The 16,628-nt window shown below is 43.8% G+C and overlaps 1 protein-coding gene and 1 pseudogene across 19 annotated transcripts in view; one reads left to right on the forward strand and one right to left on the reverse strand.

Annotated features, from left to right (window-relative positions):
- LOC124053055 (calcium/calmodulin-dependent protein kinase type II subunit gamma-like) overlaps positions 1-10,317 on the forward strand; it is a 32,708-nt gene extending 22,391 nt beyond the window's left edge. For 2 of the 19 annotated variants that reach the window (XM_046377998.1, XM_046378000.1), the window contains 9 exons: positions 420-503; positions 1,843-1,887; positions 2,007-2,061; positions 2,267-2,347; positions 4,995-5,135; positions 6,322-6,397; positions 6,581-6,675; positions 7,306-7,542; positions 7,638-10,317. In XM_046377998.1, the coding sequence (XP_046233954.1) occupies positions 420-503; positions 1,843-1,887; positions 2,007-2,061; positions 2,267-2,347; positions 4,995-5,135; positions 6,322-6,397; positions 6,581-6,675; positions 7,306-7,538 (810 nt within the window). In that variant the 3' untranslated portion in view covers positions 7,539-7,542; positions 7,638-10,317. The remainder of the gene's footprint in view (positions 1-419; positions 504-1,842; positions 1,888-2,006; positions 2,062-2,266; positions 2,348-4,994; positions 5,136-6,321; positions 6,398-6,580; positions 6,676-7,305; positions 7,543-7,637) is intronic. The other 17 variants (XM_046378005.1, XM_046378010.1, XM_046378002.1 and 14 more) reach the window with 13 other exon arrangements.
- Positions 10,318-10,623: 306 nt separating this feature from the next.
- Positions 10,624-14,270, reverse strand: LOC124053058 (annotated as a pseudogene).
- Positions 14,271-16,628: the final 2,358 nt, after the last annotated feature.

The raw sequence follows: 16,628 nt of genomic DNA on the forward strand, positions 1-16,628 counted from the left end.
CATTCTTCTGTATAATTGTCAATGCATTTTATTTTTTTTCTGTGTTTGCTCTTTCACCTTTTAATCGGCCTCGGTCAGAGGTTCGCTGCTGTCTCTTCTTCTGAGCAGTCTCTTTCATTCTCTGCTGCTATAAAGCATTTCTCTCCCTCCTCCTCCTCTCTTTCTCCCCTGCCCCAGGGGTCTCTCTGTGCAGTTAAGTGGCAGAGGTATAGAGAGTTAGTGAGGCAGTAAAAAGGATGATCTACAGGCCCTTCTGTGGCACTCACCCTCTCATTTACCCTGTTACCTTTCAACAGCCTGGGAGAATTGACCAACATTAGCCCCTTTTCCCTAAAAGGCGTGTAATTCTAATGCATCTGTGTGTGTGTGTGTGTATGTGTAACATGTGTTCACTTTGAGTGTCTGCGTTCTCGTCCCAGCCTTCTACCAACAACAGTAAGAACAGTATAGTGAGCGCCATCAATGCCCTGAAAGACACCAACATGGCAACCAACGCCCAGATGGTACAGTAGGCCGCCTCAGCATCGGTTCTCGCCTCTTAACCGCCTCTCCACCCTCCAGTAGTTGCATAGTAGCAAGTTGTGTCTCATCCTCCATCGTCATAGTCGCTGCTTGTCATCCTTCATCTTACCATCCAGGAGGTTTTGCACTGTAACATTCCCCGTCCCGGCAGCACTGTCCTCAAGCCATTTGACCCCCCCGTCAAGCTGCACACGTGTTCCTGAATCAAAGCAGAAAAAGACGTTTAATTAAAATTGAAAATTCTCATCATCACCTTGAATGTCAGGCTGCACTTGTGCAGCTTTTTAGATCTCTAAGGAGCATGAACTCGTCTTTAGGATTATATAAGTGGAGCAGAGAACTGCAGAGTCGTGGTTTAGTAGAATTAATTGTGTGTGTGTGTGTGTTATTCGCTTTTCTCCCGTGCTTAACCTGCTATCCTTAAAATCCAGCACCGCCTTGCAACCGTCTATCCTAACGTCTTACTTTGTCATCCAAGTTTCTTTGCCCATCCAACCATCTTTCTCGCCCCTCTTCATCTTGCCACCATTAACATCCCATTGACATCCTTACTATACTGCCACGTGTTTAGCATTGTGCTGTAGTATCAGCATGTTGTGATTTTGAGATGTTTTGCTAGCATGAATTACATATTACATCTTATACTGGTGTGATTACATAATACGGCGTCTGGTCTGGTGAAATCGTGCCTCTCAACTGGTGGTGCAGGACCCCAAAGAAGGCCACCGGAAGGCCTGGAATCAATATCAGAATGTTGATTGGAATATTTTATTGGTAGATTTTTATGTTACGCAAATGTATGGTGAACCAGACATTAATTATTGATGTTCACTGCAGATTAAACCATGGCTGAAACAATTAGTCGATCAACTGTTTTGATGGTCAGGTAACCGTTGAAGTAAACAAACTGCGACTGGTTTGATTTAAAAAAATAAAAAGATGTTTGAAAATGTCATTTTGTACTGTTTTCCTGGTATTTTGTAGTCCAAATCATCAAATGTGGTTCAGCAATAATTTAAATTAATCATTAGTTGTAGCTCTAATAAAATCTCTTCGCACGCTTAAAACAAAGTGCAGCACTTTCCTGTTTAGCTCAGAATGACTAAAGCATTTCTCACTCTTTTCTGGATTTAAACAATCAACAATGAAAATAATCTTTGGCTGCTGATCTAAATGAAAATATTGAATCCCCCAGCCTGAACTCCTCACAGTTTTTGGAGACGCTGGCTGAGGTAAATGGGGGCCCAGTTTAAAGCCGGTTGAGAGGCACTGGTTCAGGATTACGATGTGCGGGACTAACTGCTCTGCTCTGCATTGCAGGAATCTCAGAGCACAGTGGTGCACAACCCTCCTGATGGAGTCAAGGTGAGATGTGCGTTCTGTCGGTCCGAAAGCCCGAACTCCACCCGGCCGCTTCACTCTCAGGCCCAGACGCTGGCTTTTTAATCCCGCTGTCTTTCTGTTTGTCTGTCTGCACTCAACAGGGATCGACGGAGAGCAATGCCACCAACGACGAGGAGGAAATGAAAGGTAGGAAAGGTACTTAAGTGTTTCCTTCCCTTTTTCCTGTTCTTATCCGCTCTCTCTCTCTCTTTCTCTGTCTCCCATCTAGTCAAGTGTGCGTAATTTGACTGTAGTGACTGGCAGGTGTGCTGAGATGCGACACGTCTCTCACACTCTTGACTGTGTGTGTACGTATTTATCGTGTGTGTGTGTGTGGCTGCGTTTTGTGTGTGTGTTCTAGCGGACAGTTCGGCGCTGAGTCAGAGCAGCGCCACAGAGGAGATGCCCCCACTTCTGCCCTCACCTCAAAGCTCACCTGCCAGTAAGTTTATCCATGGCAACCAGAAGCTATATGGTCGCCACTGGCAAGGATCTAACACCCCCACCTTCCCACCCCCACCCCCACCCCCACCCTGGCTTTTTGTAGTCACTGGCAATGACGTCTTACATCTTTGAGCTCCCTCACTCTGATCCACCAAGCTTTTTTTTGTTTGTTTTTGAGGGTTCCCACTGGTTTTGGAATTTGTGGAATATTCTTGATTTTTCTTTTGTTTTTAAATTTTATAGAAACCCAGTGAACATCACAGAATTTTTATATTGCTTGATATTTGGATCAGTTTGATTTGTTTAGAGGATAATTCCTGGTTTATTACGACTTGGATCATGTTTTTGTAGTTTTGCATGTCATTCAAATTGGTAATAATTTTGTTGTACTCATCAAGTTCATTTCTGTAGTCTGACAATAACTGAAAACAAGTCTGGGGGAAAGAATTCAGACAAGTTTTAGACAAACATGTGTTCTTTGTGCTGTGTAACTCTGTTAGCTGTTGATGATTTGGCATGAGGGCCCAGTTTTTCAGCTCTTCAAAGTCAGCTTAAACTGTTTCTGCAGCTGTTGTCTTAGCTTATTCACAGTTAGCTCCATCATGGCAGAATCACTCCTTTTCTTAGAGGTAAATGCACAAAAAATAAAATAGCTGTTGAGAAACACAACCAGCCTGTTGTAACTTAAACTTAGTCATAGCTTGTCTGGCAATTAAACGACTGATAACACCAGAAAACGTGACATTTAACCAAAATAAGATGGATGAGAATTAACAGGAGCATTTCAGCCTGACAGCATCATGTTAGCCCAGTGTAGCTGAGTGAAGCACAGGTCCCAGGTCAGCCAGGCTTTTACAACAGGTAAAAGTAAATCAGTTACTCAGATGTTTGTTATAAACATCTGTCACAGCTGACTGACTGACTTTTCAGTTCAGATTTCATTTACTGTGCTCACTGTCAGCTTTACCTCCTAATTTGTTTTTGTTAATGTGGTTAGACTGTTTGTTAACTGCTTGTTAAAATTAATGATGCACCAAAGAGACTTTCCATCTCCCGATACCTCAACTCAGGGAATCTGCCAACACTATGCTCTTTATATGCTATGTTCTTTTCTTCACTGCACGGAGATGATCGTGTGGCAAAATTAGGGCAGGGACTGCTGAATTGGCTGCCCACCTCCCTGAATATAAGTCATAGTTAATTTTTATATTGCCAGAGATGAGAAGATCAGTGCCATCAATGATACTGGCTGAATCAATAAATCCCAAGTTTGTTTTGGTTAATGAGACCCAAGTTGTAATAAAGTGGAATACACCTTTAACTGGGATGCATTACCAGACCTGTTGTTTGTTTTACACACTGATTGCAGTTTGTCATTTCCTGCTGTGTATGTCCATTACGCTCTACAGTAAGGATGTGCTCACGTCGTAAGAGCAAGACTACACGTTTATCCGCCTCACTACTTTGTACTGAGCTTCACTGTACACACAACAAACTTTTTGTTTGTTTAGGTCACACAGGCACTTTGACCTAATTATGGAAAGTCATTCAAACAAAACAAAAGCTGTGATTTATTGTTTTTTTTCTTTCATCAGGGCCACTGTGGGAACCCTGAAATTTGTGCGCGTGCGTGTGTGTGTGTGTGTGTGTGTGTGTGTGTGTCAGTGTTCACTGCATCTATCCCTTTTGTCCTCCTAATGTGACAGCTCCAGCTGGAGGAGGCCTCGCTTACCTTGCAGCTGGGTGTCCTAAACCAGCCTCCCAGTCTGACAGGCCCCTGCTGCCTGTCTGACTTTACTGGAGTCCGTGCACACAGCGTTGTAGATCATCAGATTTCTCTTTGTCCTCACATTGTCTCCCCCCTGTTCTCCTCTGCTCTGACGCCTTATTCTCTGTTACGTTCTGTAATCTTTCCCTCTTACTTAATTCATTCTCCATTTCTCTTTTAATGCGCCACAACCTTATCTCGCCTCTTTGCTCTCACAAATCTTCCCCCCCTCTCTAATCTCCCCCCTCTCGACCTCTTGTCCTCGCCTCCTGCTTTCTCTCTCTCTCTCGTCAGACACACCTGCACTTACAGGACAGTCTGATCTCTCTTCCTCTCATCCTCTTTAGCGCTCCCCGGCATCCTTTATCCACTCCCACCTTCCGTCCTTCCTGAACATGCTAAGTTCCCCCCACGGACGAAACAGGAGCTAAGAGCAAGCAATGTCTTTGATCCCCCGCCCCCTTCGCTTGGTCGCTGCAGTTCATCAAATGAGGCTTTGTTAATGTATCCGAGCATTAAGAGTAGAGTAGACATGAGCAGAGCAGGCAGTTAAACGACTTCCACATCACACAGCATCACGATCAGAGCTCTAGTGATCTCGCTTCCAGCTGCCATCCTGTCCTCATGTTACCCATCCGCATGCCTGCCTGTCATAAACTGAACCCACACTAACTCTGACTGTTGTCTCTTTCTCACTAACTCTACTGGTTTCTAATCCACATCAGCTTTGTGTCTCATTCAGTTTGGTCACTTTTAGTTTTCACTGCATGGTGTGTGTGTGTGTGTGGGGGGGGGGGTGATCACATGCACGTTTATCTCATCCTTGTCATCCATCACCGTGTTTTGTGTTTGTTGACCACCCCGTTGTGTGTTTCAGTTCCACCGCATGACGTAAAGCGCATGGCATGGAACAGCACAGGCAACAGCTCCTGCCCTGACTCTGAGCTCTCGCAGTCCTCCATGCCTGCCGCTCCACTAGGGAGCAACACTGTCGCTGCTATAAACAACACTAAGCAGAGTAAGAACACAGTCTCGACTAACTTCACCTCAGATTTTCCTTGCTGTCAACTCGGTGTGGCCGTCGCACACTAAAACCATCACAGCTCACTGGCGAAGTCAGGTGCTCGGGTCTCGGTTCGGTGAGACGGGTTCACCCTTTTTAAGGCTTGAAACTCCACATGTTACCGGACCACTTTGGTTTGATGACATGTGCAGGTCTTGAAACAGTTCATTTATATTGGCTGCACAGGCCAACTTGCTGAAGATGTAAGTCTTGAAAAATGGGTTGCAGTATGAAGCTTCATTTCGGGTCTTTATTTTAAAGAAACCGGCATAAAGATTGCATTTGTTCAGGACCATATTCAGCTGCGGATTATTACACATTTGATGCTCCATTCTTGTATTTTAATGTTATGCAGTGTTGAAACTTGAAAATGTGGTTTCATTGATCTTTTAAATTGCATGTTCTAATGTGTGGAAAGGTTACAGGCACTTCTCAGGCATCAGGCTCATTAATATTGATAGACATTTAAAGGTCTTTTTTACAACTGGTTTGTGTTTGGTGGGAGAGTCGGTAATGTGGGACAAACATTTTCCGTATTGACATTATTAAAATCGTTATAGTTTGATTTATTTATTAGTAAAGGTGGTCAGAGGCCGCCGGTAATGTAACAACAAAATGAGTAAACCGTATGATGAACTGCACTTCATGTTTTTAGTTTTGAAAGTTTAAGGTTGAGCTTGAAAGTTTTTAAGTCAAAGGCCGCTGGTGATGATTTTGTGGGGCTTTCAGTAGCACCTTGATGGTCTTCCTTGTTAGATAGTTTGCTCAGTTATAAGTGGAGCTCATGTTAAGATTTCTTTTGTCAAACAAGGCTCATAGTTTTACGTTTTTGGCGGTGATATGTGGGCAGAGCAGAGTGTTAAGTCAGTTTTCGTGTTGCGCAGAAGGTGAGAGGCAGAGCGACAGGCGGCGACGAGGGTCGAGCCGCAGCGGCGAAGCTGCTTCAGACCGAGCGACGAGGTTAAAGACGAGCGTCGAGCTTGTAGCCGCAGAGGAAAGAAAGCAGAGAGGCAGAAAGAGAAAATGTCATCAGACGAAAAAGAGAAAAAAACAATATAGTTCATTGTTGTCTCGACTTCTAAGCGACTTCTCACCAACTTCTTGCCAACCGTCTGCCTCTTTTGTCTGTCCTGCTTTGTAGCTCGTAAACAGGAGATCATCAAGATAACAGAGCAGCTGATTGAAGCGATCAACAATGGAGACTTCGATGCCTACACGTGAGTGCAGCTGCATGAGTTCGCTGCTCTCTGCAAGAAGTTAAAGTGCACTTATGTAATGTTAAAGCAGCATACTCTGAGAGTTGTCTTAACTTTACTGTTTTCTCTGCTCTAAAGTCTCTTTGTTTCACCCACTCTAACTTTCTCACCCGTGTTCTTTTCTTTCTCATTTGTACATCTCAGGAGGATTTGCGATCCTGGACTCACCTCTTTTGAACCCGAGGCCCTGGGGAACCTGGTGGAGGGCATGGACTTTCACAAGTTCTACTTTGACAACTGTGAGTCTCCTCGTGTGTGCACACAACGCACCTGTCTGTTTTAACCTGCCGGCAACACAACCGCAGCCAGGTGAAGCTTTGCCTCAGGCAGGATGAGGGTCACCGGAAAGTGTACTTAAGCTTTTGGGAAGTAGCTGAACTGTTCCGGTGTGCGGTCAGTTAATCTGCCTGCATCAGGCACGAAATCCTCATATTTGAAATGCTTTAAGCAGCACTGTTTGGCATTTTTCCTTGGAAAAATATCTTTGATGACTTATTAATAAGTATGGCTGTTGTCTTTTTACTTTTTCCACTGTTTTCCCTCGAAGAAGCTGGTGGTTTGTTTGAATTTTAGTACGTCAGCTTTCGTCAGCAGTTTCTGCCTTTCTGCCAGTCCAATGTCTGAGGTTTTTAAAATTACACCAAAAACATTGTGATTGTATTTCTCCCACTTAGCTGAAGCAGCCATTGCTTGTGGACTGACGTCTTTTGTGGTAAAAGTGACAGTAATGCCATTCAGTCTGATCTTGACGTAACACAAGCTTACTTTACATATAGAAAACAAAAATAAAAAGGCAACCCCTGTGTTGAAGTCCATTAGTTTATCAGGTATTTTAAGGATAAACTTTACTGTCTGTTTATTTTATCCAGTGCTCAGCAAGAACAGCAAGCCCGTGCACACCACCCTGCTCAACCCACACGTGCACCTGATCGGCGAGGACGCTGCGTGCATCGCCTACATTCGGCTCACACAGTTTGTGGACGCCACAGGCCGCCCGCGATCCAGCCAATCGGAGGAGACCAGGGTGTGGCATCGCCGCGACAGCAAGTGGCTCAATGTTCACTTCCACTGCTCAGGAGCGCCTGCTGCACCACTACAGTGATCAGGTCAGCGACGAGCCTCTCGCGCACAGTTTCAGTGCAGGTGAAGCGTCTTGTGAGAACGAAACCTAATTTGCTGCTTTTCTCCTCACCCCCTCCAGTGGTCCTGAGCCTCCAGTCTACTGGAGTGTGTGTTTTGGGGGGCAGTTTTTTTCAGCGAGTGTGTTTCAGAGGCACGTTCTCTGCGTGGATTGGCTAGTGCCAGGAGCCCGGCCGGGCGAGATCGCATCCCTCTCCACGATACCAACCAATCCTGTCCCCCCTTTGACCTGCTGGGGGCCGGCTGAACACAAGACACCGCCCCCATGGGATGATGCATGCATCTGGCGCCTGATTGGAGGGCGCGTCTTTGCCCTCTATCCCTCCCCTGGCAGCCATCTTTTTTCTGCCCGCGCGAGATGAGACGTCCTGCGTGAGGAGAGGATTTACAGTTGAACTTGTGACAGTTTATGAGTATGAGTTATGAATATGCTGTGTAAATTATGACTAGATGTACCAGAAACCACCAAAACCCAACCAAGCATTTATATTCACTATCTAACAAGGGACGAAACAGAAGAGAGTTTGAGGTTAGCAGCTGAGATTTCGGACGCATTTTTTTGGCATTCTAGGGAATACCGGGTCTAAAGTGTTGTGCTCGTTACCCGGACGTTGGTGTAAAGACGTAGGGAGGGATTTTCCTCAGCTGAATTGTAGGGGGAAAAAAAAAACAGTCAAGTCGGCTCAGTCAGAGAACTTGATGACGAGAGAAACTTGATATCAAAAACATGAAGCACCAAAGTGTAGAACTTTAGGCTTTTTGTGTGTTTATGTGTTTTTGTTTGTGTGCTTGTTTTCCGACCGAACGGAAAAAAAAAATCGTGTTATTGTGGGATTTCGGTGGGAGGGAGGGAGGGAGGGTGGGGGATGATGTCTGATTTGAGGTCATGTGTTTTGTTGTGTTTTTAGCGTCCTGTTCCTTTTCTTGCGTTCCTGTGAACAAGCGGAGCCTCTTCGTTTCTCTTTGTTTGGTTTTTATTTGCGTCTGGCTGATCCTGTATTCGAGGCTCCTTTTTTTTTTAAAATCAGCTGAGTTTTTAAAAAGAGGGATTTTATTGTGCAAGTTTAAAGCTAACCTGCGCGTGTTAGCACATTCTGCTGTGTCTGTATGCAGTGGAGGGAGAGAGCAGGCCGGGAATGGCGTCCGCGTTTTGCATGTTTGCCCGCCGCCTCTCCCTCATCCAACCTTCCCCAAAATCTGTCCTTTTCTTCTCTCTCTTAAACCTCTTTTAACGGTCCCTCCCTCCCACTCGTTTTCTCTGTAATTCTGCAAGGGCCTGGTTTGTTTATAATCACTGTGTAAATACAGTGTATGTATAGATATATGTAGAAAAGTGTAATATATGTACATGTATCTAAGAGACACTCATCCTGTGCATCTGGGCATGACCTGTGATCCCAGTCTAGTTCTCCTCACCGATTTCAATTGCTTCAGTTCTCCTCCTCGAACTACTTCCTTACAATATTGGTAGGTCTGGATGATTCACAACAAAACATGTGGGCCACCATCTCCAGTCCCGTGGCCGTAAGACTGTTTAGAGACTGGGAATTAAAATAAATAAATAAATATAACAGGTTGAGAATAGTCTGACCCAACAAGACTCTGAGTTTTTAAACATGAAGACCTTCATCATAGTGTCCTTAACTCCTGATCCCACAATGCTGTGAGCCATCTCTTCATATCATATGCACACACACACACACACACACACGCCTGGTGGTGTGTTTAGGCTTTGTAACATATCTTGCACCACTGCTGTGTGACCGCGGTGCCACCCTTGCTGTGCTGCTTAATTGTCTCCATCCATCCGCGACAGTCGTATCTTAACCCCCTCCACCCTGCGTGTACCAACGAGTCCCTACTCGAGATGTTTATTTGTACCTCTCTGTTGTTTCTCTGTTCTCGTGTTACTGGTTTGAGGTTTTTTGTTATTTTTCTTTTTGTTTTGTTTTCTTTTTGTCGTCGCCGTTGCTGTTAACTTGTCGTTTGGTAAGTTGCCGATCTGCCAAGCTGGAGTTCTGCACTCTTCCCTCGCACACGGGAAAATTTAAAAACAAAGAAAAAATATTTAAAAAAAAAAAATTTGAAAAGAGAGAGGAAAGACAACACAAAATTACAGATTGAGTGATCATAGATTATTAAATGACTAAATTATTTATTAGTGTAATCTACCCTTGGTGGTTTTAAATCGTGCCTGCTCAGCTGAGAGGAGTTTTGGAAGCCAGAGAAAGAGTTGGTCTGCTGAACCGGAGCGGGAGACCTCGTTATATGCATGTTTCAGTTACGCATTTCTACCATGTACCTACCTGAATACGGATGGAGCTAGTGTTAATATATGATAATTGCATCTTTTGAAATAAGAATTTCCTCCGTCCAGAATGTTGAATAGGTGACATGAAAAATACAAAAAAAAGCAAAAAATTTTTTCTCTTTAAAAACAAAAAAAAAAACAACAAAAACACACAAAAAAAAATGGATTCAGGAGCCGTAGCTTGGTATGAGGCCCTCGATGTTAGCGTTTTCCCTGCGTTGTAATGATATACTATTGGGCTGCGCTTTCTCCCCCAGCCTTCACATGGATGCTGGAGTTTTTTTGCATGATCATGATGTACAATGAAATACAACCATGAATTGACGACTATCAAGTGTTTGTCTGAGTGTTAGTTGGTCTTCATCATAACTTTGTTATTCTTCGAACTTGGATCTTGAAAGTATTTAATAAAAATACTATTTCAGCACTGGTTCGCCTCCCTCGACTCGTTTATTCCGCGAAGGCCTGTCGCCGTCTCGTCATGTCTCATTTGGCGGAAACACTTTCGTCCCTTCTCCGACCAGTATCTTACTGGAAAGGCATCCATTCCCTGGAAATGTATTCCCAACGACCTGCCAAAACACTTTTGTGTTTACACCCTGGTTGCTTTTAAGCACCACGGCTTCTGAACTGATACTGACTGTCTGGTACCTCATGTCCTCACATTGCCCACATAACCTTTTTTTTATTTATTATTTATTTCCAGCCTGTGAATTTTTGGCATTTTTAGTCTGGATTTAGCAGGGATTTCATCAGCAGCGTCTCAGCTCAAAATCACCAAATTTGGACCTAATGGAGACATTCAGCACATGTTTCTTGTTGTGTAACACTGCAGCATTGATTAGTCATGCCGAATATCTGCTCATGTGGTCCTCTTGTCCAATTTTAGGAAAGGAAACGCAGGTGACGTTTTGCATTAAGGAAAGAAAAGGTTATGATTTGAACAGAGGAAAACAAACCCAGTTCTGGATCTTGCTCCAGTAAAAGTGAGACTGTGTGTCTGTGTTTGACTGGATGCTCAGGACACCACCTGACATTACAGCTGGCATAATATTTGCCCTCCATACTTGTCTGTCATCACATAAAGTCAGATTAAGCCCTGCATAACACTGCATAGCCTCCAGGCCGTTAACAATACACACAGGATAAAACAATCACCGCTGTCCATCCAGCAGCTCGTACATCGTCCCGTCTCACCACCACCAGCCCTTCTGTCCTCCAGTGCTGTCGTTTTAGCTCTATCAAGTGCTGTGAAGTGTTGAGAAATGCCGCAGCCTTATTTAAAACGGTTTTGTGGTGTTATTTATGATGTTCCCGGTTATTTTAAGGACCAAGTCTGTGTGTGTGTGTGTGTGTGTCCCTGGGATGTAGGACAGCTCCCACTGGTTCCTCTGCTTTCTGTGTGATTAATGAGGAGAGTCCAGCAGTTGGTTAAGTTTGACACTCGCACTTTCTTTCTCAAAGACACAAAAAGGGAGAAACTCTTGAGGGAATGTGTCTTGTTAGCGTTCGCTGACCTCCGACTCTTTGTGTCAATAAAATTAGAAGAAAGCGTGACCCGGGGCAGGTCTCCTGCATCTAAATTACTTTTTGATTTTATTGAGGTCTTAAAGGGCAGCTTATACAAATGTTTACAGTCATTTGTAACTATACACACACCCACTCACCAAGGTGCTTCTCAAAAAAACATAAAATCCCTTTTTTTCAAGGCCCGTAGCAGCTTGTAAAGTGATATCAATCTTGTCATGTAAAGCTGGATTTATACTTCTGCATCAAGAGGCAGACCACAGCATTGATTTACAGCATCAAGACCACTTAAGGGATTATAGATGTCTTTCGTTTCATAAATATACCCTGAACTGGGTACAGAATAATCCTGCTGGAACTCAGTTTCGGTATCTGTAAAGGATCCCCGAGATCCCCTTCTAATGGTGTGAGAGAGGTACAGTGAAAAAAAATAAACCATTTTTATTGTTTTTATTCCATAAAATGTGTATGATTTATTATCTAAGGTCTAAGTTGAGTACCTCAACCCCATTTGTGTATTTACAGGCCCTCAGATTTAACCACTGACAGGCCTAGATTTGTAGTGATTTTTGTTTGATGACAGCTACAGTTAGCAAAGTCTTCAGTAGGGAAAAAAAATGGTCTTGGGGCTGGTTGCCACAGAAAGATTTAACTACTGAAACGTAACATATTTTTCATTTTGGTCTTTTCATGGGATTCGTCCTAGTCTTCCAAATTTACAGGTGTTACAACCAGTGGTGCACTATCATCAATCCCACAGTAAAAGTACGGGTAGAGTTTCTCGGTGAAAGTGTAGCCGATGAATGAGTAGATATGAGACTTGCCCTCAGCGTCATAAAAGGAGACCTGCCCTTCCTCGTAATCCACAAACACCCCGACCTTCTTCAGCTTCCGTGGATAGAGGAGGACAGAGGGAGCAGCGTTGGCTTTATAACCATCTCCCAGCTCCATCGTCCAGTATCCACATTCTGTTGATATCGGAAACCATCTCTTCCTGTCGACAGACTCTTTCACGACTCCCACCGCCCATTTGTTCTTCCCCTCCACCTGCACCTCAAAGTAAAACCTTCCTGAGGAGTATCCTTCCTTTGCTACAACTGATGAACCCAAAAAGCCTGTGAATCTCTTGGGATTGAACGGTCTCTTTTGCCACTTGCCTTCCCTCACCTCCTTCCCATCCTCAGAGAGAGTGAGGGAACGGTGTGCAGTGTCTGGGTCAAGAGTTACATCCACAGCATGGCGCCGAATCCACTTCAGCCTGTCATCAGGGAATTTCTCCATTTCTTTGTTGAACTTGTCTTCAAAGTTGGAAAGCTCTTGTCTCGCAGTGAGCTCAAGTTCAGAGATGGTGCTTCGCAAAATTTTCCTGATGTTCTGCTCGTACTTGCTGCTCTGGATGCTGAACTCCTCCTGATTGTTCATTTGGGGAAGCCTGGAGAGAGATGACGATCTCAGGAGGACATGGAGATGGTCGTCAGAGTGCGAGAGCTGCTCCAGCTCTGTGCATCTGCGCTGTAGTGCACTAATTTGTTGCTCAAGAGCTTTAATGAAGCCCTCGGCCCTCCTCTCGATTGCCCTCTGCTTCTTCCCAATCATCCAAATGAGCTCCGACTGGCTCCTTTCAATCGATGCAATGAGAGCAGTGAACAACTGCACACTGTCCAACATGTCCTTATGATTGTCCCTCCTGCTGAACTCCACCAGATATTTAACCTTCTGGATCTTCTCCAGCTTCTCCTGGATCATCTGTTGTGCTTGAAGCTCCATCTCTCGAAGCCAAGTCTTCACCTCGTCGCACTCTACCTCCAGTGGTACAGTGTTGTGAGCCTCGTGGTCCTCGCTGATGCAGAGCTGGCAAACGCACTCTTTATCTGTCTTGCAGAACATGTCCAGAAGAACATTGTGCTTCTTGCACATCCTGTTGTCCAGTTTGACCTCGGGATCAAGCAGAGTGTGTCTCTTCAGTCCTGCAACCCTGTGGTGAGGCTCCAAATGGATTTCACAAAAAGATGTCAGACACTCAAGGCAAAACTTTACAGTTTACTCCCAGTGCAGATGTCGCAGGCTTCGTCTCCATCTTTGGCAGCAGATTCGTCGGCGCTTCTTTCTCGCATCCCTTTGAAATGATCCGAGACTTCTCGGATTGTCGTGTTGGTTTTTAACTTTGGTCTCCTCGCAAATGTCTCCATGCCGTGGACACTGGCAGTTGTTGCTGTTGTCCCAGTAACCCGTGATGCAGGCCTTGCAGAAGTTGTGTCCACAGGTGATGGAGACGGGCTCAGTAAAGACCTCCAGGCAGATTGAGCACTGAAACTGTTCTTCACACAACAGACTGCTGCAGGAAGCCATGCCTGCAACATTACGTAAACCACAACGTTACTTCCTGGAAAATATATCAGCTTTTGTTTTCATCTCTCAGAACAATACGTGAGCTTGTGTTCGCTTTCAGCCCAATGTACATTGATTAAACCAGGTTAATTTAGAGTAGCCTCACTTTACCTTGTCAACGGACTCCAGGCTCTCAGTTAAAGCTTCACAGACAAGTGGCTGTTTGTCTAGCCTCACCACATACAGCGTATACCAAGACATATGCTAACCCGAGGGTATGAATACAGCCCATACACAAGCTCTGCACACTGAAAATAGGAAATAAAGCAGAACTTATCCCTGTTGAGATGTCGTTGTCTTCTCAGTTTTTAATCCCTGAACGTGTTGCTCTGCCTTTTGTGACACTCCTGCCTCCCCTTTGGCTGCTATGCTGTAGATCGAGTTTTAGACAGATGCTATTTAACCCTTTGAATGACTCACATCAGTTATAAACTGTAATGTACTTAAAGGTCCAGTATGACGGGTTTAGCGGCATCTACCGGTGTGGGTGCAGATCCTCTACGGTGGCCACTAAAACCTCTTTAGAAACACTGTTTGGTTTGTCCGCTTTGGGCTACTGGACTACAACACATGAGGCTTATTCTAAGGTTAAATACACACAAAATTCTAGTTTCAGGTGGTTGTACCCGACTGACTAACTGTTATAAGTATGTTTACTCAAGTACTGTGCGGAACTTCAAGTATGAGGTACTTTTCTGGAGTATTTTAAATTTATGCTACTGCTTTTTTTTAAAGATTAATCGGTATGATAAATGGATAAACTTGGCCAAAGATAACACTAAAGTTCTGTGTGAGTGTTAAGGCATCTGTAATAGTAGTAAGGCAAATATTATACAGATAATGTAATTGTAATTGAGTATTTCTACACTGTATTGGAGCGCAGTACCTCTTCCAAAAAGCAGGGGGACTCGAGGAAGAGTTTGAGTGCAAGTAAAGTACAGATTAATTTAAAGAAAAAAATGTATGCAGCTTCATCGTTTAATAGATAAATAGAGAACAGAATAATGAAAAAGTGGGTCCTGTTGTTCAGCAGTGTCCCAAAGGCTGACTCATTTATGCTCATTATAAATCACTTTTCCTGCAGTTTTCAATGCAAACTAGCCAATCCACTGCAGCCAGGGTTTCCTCTGATCCCTGACGTTTCAGAGGGGAACTCATCCAAACAAAAGAAAAGATTAGCACGGCTCACGAGTGACTGAGAGAAGCAGCTAAGCAGATTTACTTTTCATTTACTTGGGGGTAATAAATCTTTTGTAAGCAATCTTTTTTATAAGCTCACTTTTTTATAAAATCCATGTATTTTGAGTGTGGGAAATGATGTAAGATTTCTGCAGGGCCTCAAGTATTTATAAAATACATACCTGCCCCCACCTTTATTCACAGGCTTTAACGTTAAAAGACTAAGACTTTTAATCTAAGCTTATTATTGAATAAGACAAAGAAGAGACTCATTCTCACCAGGTATATGTTTTAATACTCAGCCATGATTCAGCACATTACACTGAGGAAGAACTGATGGGTTTTAACACAGGTAAAGCCAACACTTTACACTCCTGTCTCACCATCCAGCCGTAACATACAGTACATTAACCTACAGGAGCTGCATGATTAAAACATCAGTTCTCAGGGAGGAAGGGCGGAGTAGTGGTTTAGGATTCAGATTTATGTACAGGGTTACAGCAACAGGCATCGGACAGGTCCACGTCGGAGGGACGGCAGCTGCAGGTCACAAGATGCTTCACGACACAATGGCTCACAGTACACCAAAGCACAACACACAGGTCAAGTACGCTTAATAGCAACAGTATAAAAAAAGGAACCATCAGGGCCGTGTTAGCCAACGGTCCTGTGAAAATAGAGCAACGTCGCCACCTTCTGGTTGGATCACACATCTGCTCAGAGCACAACAGAACCGACAACATCTAACTTCAAGAGCTCTGCTATCTAATTCAGTCAAGAATGAATGCAGCACACATACTATCTAAACTCAGGACTTGTATCTATCTATCCATCTATCCATCTATCCATCTAGCTATCTAGCGCCATCTGCTGGAATCAGTACAAAAACAAGATATTTTATGAGCCATCAGTCAGCTTCCAATGGCTTTGAAAGGAGGTTTGTTTTTTTAAGTCCTGTACAGTTTAAAGGACCATACCGGTGTTTTTGCAAGTTTTAGCTCCATTGCTACAAATGCAACAAATTATGTACACTTTATACAGCTGCTGACAAAAACAATGTTGGAGTGTTTGAGTTTTCTTTTTTTTTTAATGTGTTTTTCCTACTTTCCAGGCAACTACTGCTTCAGAGTTTCCCCTTTGGAGTAGAAATCATTTGGAAGGCTCTTAAAACCTGCACGTCACCCATCAGAGAACATCATGTCTGCCAAACCTTCTCCACTTGTTGTTGTGAGGTAATGCAGCTGAATTGATCCACAGAAAATGCACTCAATACTTTGACTCTGACGACTGATGTGCAGATTTTCCATTGATTATGTTCGCTTTAAGAGTCTGCTATTTAATTTCCATTGAAATCGATGGAAGCCGACAGCTTCCTGGAAAGCAGGGAATACCTTTGAGAAGAACGACTAACAAATTGTTGCTTCATAGCTCAGTTGTAAGCCCTTAACAGCTTTTGGGTTGACAGGTTGTGAAGGATGTCTGGTTGGTGAGTCAATAACAGTCGAGTTGTCGGTAAAGGACAATGAGTGTCTCGCTTTCTAATATCAAGCTTGCTGTTAGAAATGTTAACAAGTCATTAATAATAAGGTTTACATGAGATCAAGTTCTGTTTCTAATAAGCCAACAGCAAAAGTCAGCAAGTCATTC

The sequence above is a fragment of the Scatophagus argus genome, chromosome 21, assembly GCF_020382885.2.
Source record: "Scatophagus argus isolate fScaArg1 chromosome 21, fScaArg1.pri, whole genome shotgun sequence".
In the NCBI taxonomy this organism is placed as follows: domain Eukaryota; kingdom Metazoa; phylum Chordata; class Actinopteri; family Scatophagidae; genus Scatophagus; species Scatophagus argus.